Raw genomic sequence first — 9276 nt, forward strand, 5'->3', positions numbered from 1 at the left:
GAGACACTTCATCGCTTCCTGTGCATCATTGAAGCTCGCGCGCGGCGGAGATGAGCCTGGAGTGCACTTTGCACGACAACTTCGTACCACCCTTCCCGCTCAGTGTGCCCTAGAATACTCTGTCGTGCTTTCAACTTAAATGATGCTTCAACGCAACACAATTACGATCATACATCGGACCCGCGTTCCAGTTGCAGTACAATCCAGTGTTATGTTAACATGTTCAGTCCTCAAGGTCCTTGGTAATCCTAAACGTGTCCTTACATAAATTATAAATATATATCTCACCTGAATAATGAAACTAAATTACCAATTAAATTTTTTTAGGTATGAAACTTTTTATAGAAAGCGCGATTCATTATTTATTGTTAAAAAAAGATACACGTACGATTTATATTATAGAGATCGATTTCTAAATCTTGACATATTTTCTTTTACAGCGTGCTGATCTATCTGCAACCTGGTACGGGCGTAAACGTGACTCTGAAGGCAAACTATACGGACATGGAGGTACCATACTCCGCAAACTTGATTTCGCATTACGAGGATAGTACGACGACATCGCGCATGATCAGCGGCACTCGACAGGAGGAAACATTGTTTGACATCACACCGGAATTCGGACCCATTTACTTCCTAAGCAATTTCAGCTTGGTACCAACTACCGTGCCACCGCCTACTACAACCACCGAACCATCGACCACAACGTTGATGACAACGATGACGGTGCCGACAACAATGAAGCAAGACTCGAGCCGGACAACACACCGGCACCAGACAGACGACTCGGACATAGATCACGACGAGAATCTAATCATACCGCCGAAGAAAACAGACATATCGACGGGCATGCATAATGACAACAATACTCCGTTGTTATTGAAGGTGGAGGTGCAGTATGGCGGTGCCACGTCTGTTGCGTTTCAGTCGAGCTTATTGACGCTCGTCATTCCGCTTCTACTGTTGCTGATCCTCCATAAAATTACGTGAAGATCCGATTGCATGTTCGCCACCGCCGCCTCTAAACGTTAATTCCTAATTCCCGTAATAGTAATATAATAATATAACCCAGTAGACGACACAGTCCCGAAAATGGAAAAAGGATTAAAAAAGAAAAAAAAAGAATTACACAGAAAAAAAGAACAAAAAAATACATATACGCGGAAAGAAAATTGCTGTAATTTCGTATGTAGCGATTATCGCGTAAATGACTTCCTTTTATTTCAACACTCGTACATACATGCACCGTTGGATTGCGGTGCTGATACATGCTTGCCTTTAAAAAAATTCGATATTTAATATATATATATATATGTATATATATATATATTATTATACACACAAACAACACACATACACAAATGCGCTTAGAGAAACAAGAGAGAGCGAGAGAAAAGTATCTTCGCAACTGAACAATGGAGCTAGTCTCACGACAATGAGTTAAGTACAAGAACGAGATCGCAGCGACTGATGTGCAGGTAGATTAACCTGGCCGCGAAACGTTCACCCGTTATATTGTTGAACCGACCGTGTAACATTCCGTCTTTTTCTAATCCTGCTGCGAATCGACTTTCCAGCTATAATGTATGTCTTATGCCTTCGCAAAAGCGTAATTCTAGATCCTTTTAGAAGACTAATCGCTTTAAAGGACATTCTTTTTTTAGAGAGAGAGAGAGAGAATTGAGTAAGAGCTATAAATACCGTGAATAACGTTTTGAACGAATAGTAGCGGATATATGGGTCGGAAGGCAAATAGAAGTTAAGCAATGGAGGAAAAGAGCAAGATATGCGAATTAATTCTGCTACGATATATTTTTGAGAGATTGTCGTATAATTTTAGAAGATTGTAAAATTTATAAGGATAGTAAGTAAGAGAGAAAACCGTATAAAGTGTAGGAAGTAGATGGGTACGTTTTTTTTACGATACAATTCGATTAAGTTCTAAAGTTATGCAATATTACAGCGAAATGACAAACGTACGAGCTAATCGCTTAATGTTTAATTATATATTACGATAACGTTAAGTGATAATGCTATTCACGAGCGTGTTGAATTTGCTGATGCAGTATGTGTATTTATTTTCGATTTTAAACAATTGTGTACCCATCTGTTGCTAGTACGTAAAGTGATAGGATTTGCAGGTTTCTTAGAATACTGTTGAAAAAGACGTATAACAATGAAGGAACTATTGGTATATATAATATAAATATCTAAATAATCTATTAATAAAGAAGAGGATAGAATATTTTGGTACGCGTGAAAAGTATAAAATTATTGAGTTCAACGTTTTGTGGAAGCATTTTTTTTGTTTATTCGAAAGACTAAGCGACGGTCATTTTTTCATACGAGGTTGCGTTAGCGTTTTTACCGAAGAAGTATCCACATGTATGTATATAATATGTATTTCTATGATCTTGATAGTTGTAATATTGTGTAGTAAGCTTATTTATATAATATGATTTAGATATTTTCTCTATTGATAGTAGCGTCACACACAAGTACAATTATATTTTACTATTAATCGATGAATACCGTAGGATTAGCGCGAAACCGTTTATTTCGGGCTAAAAGTGTTTCTAAGGACGTTTATTAACGTAGCCTAATCACGCCTGTTGTGATATTCAATGAAAACTTTATGTAAACACGAAAAAGAAAAAGAAAGCATTATTTTGAACAATTCGTTGATTGTGAAAGAAAGCAATAATTCGTTGTGAGATCGAAAGACTTGCGAGGAAGTCAGAGAAAGGCAATGATAGAAGACAAACGCAAATAAAATTTGTGGTACCTATGATATTTCTTCGATATTCCTAGTTGAATGAACGAAACATAATTAACGAGTGGGCGGCGCAATTTTAGTATAGAGTTCGAAAAAGGAAGCTGTTCGTACAACCCAAGATCACAAATTAACTTCTTGACAATTCACCCTATATGCCGGTAGAGACGTAAATAAATCCTTAAAAAAAAAAAAAAAAAACTCGACTTTGGCAAAGCCAAGAATCGTTCTAAAAATATCTATATTCTCAACACTCAGATGTATTATTTGTGAATAATGCTGCTGTATTGTACATTATCATGTAAATATAAACGCTATGTACATATAAAAGAATTCCTGGCAATATCTACATTTCTCAGAATCTCCAATAAGATTATATAATCAAGATCGCAGGAAACTTTGTATTTTGATTTAGAAAAATCAAGATTATCGCATAAGAAAATCAATCAATATTAAAGAAAGATAAGAGCACATGATATGGTCAACAAAATCTACTGAAATTTCTATATTTCTGGATTATATATATCCTAAATTTTTATTTAAAAAATCAAGAAGTATACGAAAATATTTTTAAATATAAATCGAATATAATTTCCCAATAGACTTGGACTGCATTCCACTTAACGCAACACTTGTGAGCATCGTTTGTCCTTATTTAACATTTGATAAAGGATGAAATGAGCATTGTGAGTGAAATGCAGCCTTTATATCATTGATTATATTTCAGCTATTTTTTAATGTAAAGTATATATGAATTATTAATGATAAATTTCATCAAAAACTTACCAAGAACACCATATTGTTGTGGAGTAAGTTTTTCATTATTGTCTGGACCCCCTGGCACAGAGGAGATGAGTGATGCACGATCACTAATATGACTTCTAGTGCTGGCTTCACTTCTTCTTGCCCAAGATGCTTGTGACAATACATCTAGATGTTTGATGTAACAAAAAACATTTTGCTTTATTATATAATCATTAATAAAAATCATTAATAAATATTCGTTTTACATTGCATTTAACTTCATAATTGAATTGATTTATGTAAACATGACAGCATATCAATAGTATTACCAAAATTAGCATTCTTAATATTGCCTAATCTTGTTTTGTAGTCTCTGTAATGCCTTCTGGAAGGTGGAATAGGGTGCCTTCGTCGTCTCTTTAAAAATTGTGCCAGTCCTCCCAGTAATATTGAACCGCTAGTGAAGCAGATAATAAAAATCTGAAAGAAACATATACAACTAATAGACTTATACTCATGCCACCAAATTTAAATTTAATTTTAATAATAAAATCCCCGTGCAATTGTTACTTTGACCTTAAAATTTTTTTGCATTATTATGTAATGAACAATAATGAGATCAAGTGCAAATAGTGAAAATATTTATTCTAACCTTGAGAAGTCGCCGATTTCGCTCTTACCTTTTGCGTGCGAGATAAGTGTATTGCTGGTAATGAGAACATGTAACGCTGATACAACGTGCCAAAGAATTGCCGCACGTTGAAAAGAGACATTGTCATTCACTTTGTTATAAACAACATTAACCAAAATTCACGCGTGCTGCCGAATCCTCGTTGAACCTCGTTGCGTGAAAGCTGCCATCTGCTGAACGTTACCATAGGTTCGTAATCATTCGCAGCCGGTTGTAAAATTACTCGATAAAACAGACTATAATATTCTTATACATTATTACAGTATCTCGTAATTCATATCACTCTCCTTTTCCAAAAATTTACTTATTTGATTTAATCCTTAAAACAGGACAGACTTGATCTATTCAGTCTCGGTGAAATTTCACCTGAGAAAGTAATACAAAAAATAAAATAAAATAAAAAAAAGAATCCGAGATGAAAACACAGAATCTTTTATTTTTTTTCATACAAAAAATATGTCTTTGAAAAGAGAATAAACTATTAAATTATTGTCCTTTCACATATTATCCCAATCACAAGAGTCAAAACATTCATCATCGACTTCGAGTAATTCTTTAATATTTGAAGGAGACACTTCTGGAATTGCTGGAGAAATCTCCATATCAAGCTGCAACTGTGATCCAGAAGATGCAGAAATATTCAAGAAAGAAGTCAAGTCTTGTTGCTTGCTATTTTGTATTGCGATGTCGATGTTATTTATTGAGAGATCCTGTTTGAGACCGACTGCATTTAGAATGTCCTTTTTTTTGTTAAGCAACGGCCATATATAATCATCCGCAGTGTTTTGCGCTATCAAGTATTGGATTGTGACAGTATTGTTTTGCCCGATTCTATGCACTCTGTCTTCCGCTTGAGACAAGATCTGAAAATGATTTCATACGTTAACGTGAGATGAATTTTATATATACTTTATTAAGATTTTCTTTTTTTGGTAAACATTAATTACACCGGGGTTCCAAAATAATTCGGTGAAGACTACGAGATTTGCGGCCGTTAATGTAACACCTGCGTTCACAGCAGTGATTGACAGAATCGCTGCTAAACATTCATCACATTCTTGAAACTTGTCGATCAGAAGTTGCCTCTGTTCTGAACTAGTTTTGCCATCGATTCTTATATACCTGGAAATTGTCATAATTGCAATATATAATATACTGGCGATAATTATAAAAACTTAAACAGAAAAACTAATGGATAACTACTCAATTTAGACTTTAATGAAATAATAAATTATAAATTAAAAGAAGCTTTTCAGAGTTAACACAAATTGTTAATGTAAGAACATATATATTTTATTAAAAAAAATAAACATACGTTTTGATCCTGCTTTTCAATATAATCTTAATATTAAAAATTCAACAATAAAATTCATCACGAACATAATTATAAAAAGAATTAACACAGTCATTCGTTAAATTAAACTAGTCAAATGATTCTCTACATCTTATTAATAAAAACTTACGCTATGCCTACAGATTCAGCAGCTTCGCAAACAGCATCCAAAATAATTTGATGATGACCATACAAAATACATTTTTTTTTATTTTCAAATAAATTTGTAACGTAATTGCTGTAATATACCAATATTAAATTAATTAAAAGAAATTATTTATTTTATTTTATTTATATTTTTATTATTAATATTTTATTTTCTTTAAAAATATAAGTTTACTATTTACCCACCGTACTGCCTTCATTCTCGCATAGCTAGACTGGGAATAATATTGTAATAGAGCATTATGCCTTTCCAAAGCCGTAATATTTGTTTGCAATCGTTGCGACATTTCCCTCATTTGCTTACCAAATTTTATCAAACCTGAATCTAAAATAATCACCTCCCTAAAACGCACAAATAAATAAAAATATGCTTAGCCTTCTAATCAAAGTTGCTGACATCATAAAAATATTTTCTTTTAAAACCTTATCTTAGATGGCATCTGATTTAAAACGTCAGCTTTCAACCTTCGAATCATGCAATTCGACTTTAGCAGCGCTTGTAACTCTTGTGAATTTGAGGAGCCTAGGAAGTCCCAACCATACACAGACTTTTGTCCTGCGCAATAACGTATACCATAGTCCTCATAACTGCAAAATAATACTTACAAAATATATGCCTATTTATATAAATAAAACAAATATCAAAATATCTAGTCTTTCTAATTACCTCATAAAACGTGGAATAGCAAGGCTAATCTGTGTATACAATTCGATTGGTCTTGACAGAGCCGGAGTGCCTGTGAGCAATACAATATGACGTGCATGGGTACATATTCGACTAGCAGCTTGAAATCGCGCAGTCTTATTGCTCTTCAAAACGTGGGATTCGTCCTACAATTTCACAAAATATAATAGCAATAACAATATTCGATTTATTAAAAAATAACGTATATATTTATATACCAGAATAATAAATCCATAAATATGTTTTGCAAAAGTATTTTCGGCTCGCACTAACAAATCATATGATGTTATAGTGATTTTGTCATCTTCAATGCGATCTTTTGCATGCTCAAATTGCTTAATATAATGTACAGGTACGGATGGTAAGAATTCACAGATTGCTGCAGACCACTGATACCTATATAAAGCATCTCTAATACTAATACTTTCATTACATCAATTACAACAGAGCTTACCTCACTGACGAAGGAGTCACAATAAGAAGAGGCCAACTTTCCTTATAATAATGTGCAATGCCTAACGCTTGTATAGTCTTTCCTAAACCCATATCATCTGCAATCATACAACGACCATTCTTCGATATACCATAGCTGGAATAAATTATACAAAATATATTAATAAAAATATATAAAATATGCACATAGTAATTGCATATAAAAATAGATTTACCAAATGCCCTCTCGTTGAAACGGCATTAAAGATTTTATTAACTTTTCATCAATTTTTGATAAATCATGTTCTGGTAATTGAGTGTCTGACTTTAAGTTTTTTTTGAATATCTAAAATAAAAATATATGCGATTATATTTATAGCTTCTTAATGTATTTTTACTTTAATTTCTAATTACCCGAAGGACAGCCTCTGGTATCCTTGTTAGAGATAAATCACAACGCTTAGAATACAATGTCTTTAATAAATTATTATAATCATTGAGGTGAAAATTCCATATTCTGGATTTTGAATCTGTAAAATTAAATATTAATAAAAATTTAAAATATTGTACATTAAGTCAAGCAATTTATATTTACCATATATTCTGCTTGGAACTGTTCTAAATGTATCAATAATTTCAGGTATAAATGCTGATAATTCTATGGCAAATCTATCATTACTGATCATGTAACATTTTCCTGTTACAGACATTGGATTGAAAAATTTTTTGAGTTCTATAGGATTGAAACGATTGTTTGTTTTATTTTGTCGTATAATATTTTCGTTGTCATTTAAATTTGTTTTGATTTGCCATACAATATTTTCGTTGTCATTTAATTTTGACTGTTGATAAGTTTGATTACTTATGGGTGTATTTTGTGCTTTTAATTGAGATTGCTGCCTTCTCTGCAATGCTAATAAACGTTTTTTCTCGATTTCTTCGGGAGTACACATTTTATCTACAAAAGAAATCATTTTTTAATTATTTACTATAAAACATTGCTTCCTGAAGATAAAATACTGTCTTTACAAAAAAACTTTACCCATTTTATTTCCTTTGGTATACTTCAACGACTACAACAAATATATATTATTGCAATATGTTAAACTGTAATAGCGTCCCAATTTATTTCCTACAAAGGATAATGTAATAAGTAATCCTATATCAATATTGCGTTATTCATTACAAATATAAATTATATTCGAGTCATGCTTACCGATAGTACAAAAACACATTACTCTTATAAATCCTAAATGTTGTTAAATAAAAAGTAAATGTTAAATTTATCAATTATGATGCTTCTCTTGTTTCACTATACTATAAACAAAAAAAAATATATATATAGTTCTTTCGTATCGTACATCACTTTCTTCATTAGTCACATGTGCATTGCGCAGCTTAGTTGTTTTCCCTAAAGTTCCTTAATAATTTCCCTAGTTAGATAGATGATTGATATGAAGTCAATATTAAGGCCATTCTACATTGGTCGTATTGTAGACGTCGCAAGCCACAAGCTCGTTTCTTCAGCCAATCCGTTGCTTCAATTTTAAGTTCGAATCTACAATAGATATTTTAAGCTTTAAGCCGTAAGAATTGACCAACTACAGTCGAGTAAGAGAAAAATAATTGATTGTGATTCATCCATTCCTTATGGCTTAAAGCTTAAAAATCTATTGTAGATACGGAATAAAGTTACATGACGCTTTCGACGATCAATATAGAATGGTCTTAATATTGGCCTGAAAGAGCAGGAAATTCAAACGCAAGATTGAAAAATCTAGTATACACTATGAATGAAATTAGATCTTCTCTTATTAAAAATAATATTTTTTATTTCAATTAGTATATCATTGAGCATATTATATTCATGACACGTATTTTATTAAAAGAAATTTCATAAGGTTTTTTATCATTTCAAGCTTTCGATTTCAATGGAAACTTCCTTTAACATAGCCAGCGCGTTGCGTAAAAAGTTGACAACTGATGATTTCGTTGTAAGGTCATGGGCATCATTAATTATTGTTTCTATCTATTGTTCGTTCACTTACGTCATATATGAGGTACAGAACAATTTGCGTGCAAGTGAAAAATATTTTCGTTGAAGTGCTCTTATTAGGAGGTTATAAATTAAATTTCTTATTTATCTTTATTATTAGGTTAGGTTTCATTATTGGTAATTGTTGAATTTAGTTCTAATCTCAACAATAGCTTATCGTTTGTATACGGAGTACAAAATTTTGACCATGGATGACGGTATCATTTAATTATGTCTAATCGTTGCGCCTAAGTGAAATGCTGTCACTGTTAAGAAATACCATTGCGTTGCCTTAACGGAACTCATTAATATCGTAGCTGTATTCTCAAGCGTTCATCATGTCAACACCAAAATTTCCTTTGAAAGAAAGTGTAGTATCATGTATGTATTGCAATATATATATATATATAATATATAT

The 9276-nt window shown here is 32.2% G+C and overlaps 4 protein-coding genes across 5 annotated transcripts in view; 2 read left to right on the forward strand and 2 right to left on the reverse strand.

Annotated features, from left to right (window-relative positions):
- Positions 1–1112, forward strand: part of LOC108689540 (protein unzipped) — a 25675-nt gene extending 24563 nt beyond the window's left edge. The window contains exon 5 of the mRNA XM_018196333.1: positions 441–1112. Coding sequence (XP_018051822.1) covers positions 441–990 — 550 coding nt within the window. The 3' untranslated portion in view covers positions 991–1112. The remainder of the gene's footprint in view (positions 1–440) is intronic.
- LOC108689538 (mitoguardin) overlaps positions 1–4427 on the reverse strand; it is a 34898-nt gene extending 30471 nt beyond the window's left edge. For both annotated transcript variants that reach the window (XM_018196332.1, XM_018196331.1), the window contains exons 1-3: positions 4198–4427; positions 3847–3997; positions 3560–3703 (exon numbers count right to left, since the gene is read on the reverse strand). In XM_018196332.1, the coding sequence (XP_018051821.1) occupies positions 3560–3703; positions 3847–3997; positions 4198–4296 (394 nt within the window). In that variant the 5' untranslated portion in view covers positions 4297–4427. The remainder of the gene's footprint in view (positions 1–3559; positions 3704–3846; positions 3998–4197) is intronic.
- A 278-nt stretch (positions 4428–4705) lies between these two features.
- On the reverse strand, positions 4706–8116 carry LOC108689432 (SWI/SNF-related matrix-associated actin-dependent regulator of chromatin subfamily A-like protein 1). Its single transcript, XM_018196190.1, has 13 exons — positions 8040–8116; positions 7866–7955; positions 7419–7781; positions 7238–7353; positions 7060–7169; positions 6846–6980; positions 6610–6787; positions 6374–6537; positions 6130–6294; positions 5893–6048; positions 5672–5779; positions 5156–5330; positions 4706–5071 (listed from the first exon to the last, which is right to left on the reverse strand). Exons 2-13 carry the CDS (start codon positions 7867–7869, stop codon positions 4706–4708), a joined length of 2040 nt encoding a protein of 679 aa, XP_018051679.1. The 5' UTR covers positions 7870–7955; positions 8040–8116.
- A 685-nt stretch (positions 8117–8801) lies between these two features.
- Positions 8802–9276, forward strand: part of LOC108689412 (serine/threonine-protein phosphatase 2A activator) — a 2510-nt gene continuing 2035 nt past the window's right edge. The window contains exons 1-2 of the mRNA XM_018196164.1: positions 8802–8883; positions 8980–9262. Of these exons, the coding sequence (XP_018051653.1) occupies positions 9197–9262 (66 nt within the window). The 5' untranslated portion in view covers positions 8802–8883; positions 8980–9196. The remainder of the gene's footprint in view (positions 8884–8979; positions 9263–9276) is intronic.

The sequence above is a fragment of the Atta colombica genome, unplaced genomic scaffold (assembly GCF_001594045.1).
Source record: "Atta colombica isolate Treedump-2 unplaced genomic scaffold, Acol1.0 scaffold27, whole genome shotgun sequence".
NCBI classification, from domain to species: Eukaryota; Metazoa; Arthropoda; class Insecta; order Hymenoptera; family Formicidae; genus Atta; species Atta colombica.

Coding starts and splice junctions, on each gene's coding strand:
- LOC108689432 (XM_018196190.1), bottom strand. Junction 6,538..6,609: donor TTTATGGATTTATTATTCTG/GTATATAAATAT, acceptor GTGAAATTGTAG/GACGAATCCCACGTTTTGAA. Junction 5,072..5,155: donor AATTATTTTGGAACCCCGGT/GTAATTAATGTT, acceptor AATCATTTTCAG/ATCTTGTCTCAAGCGGAAGA.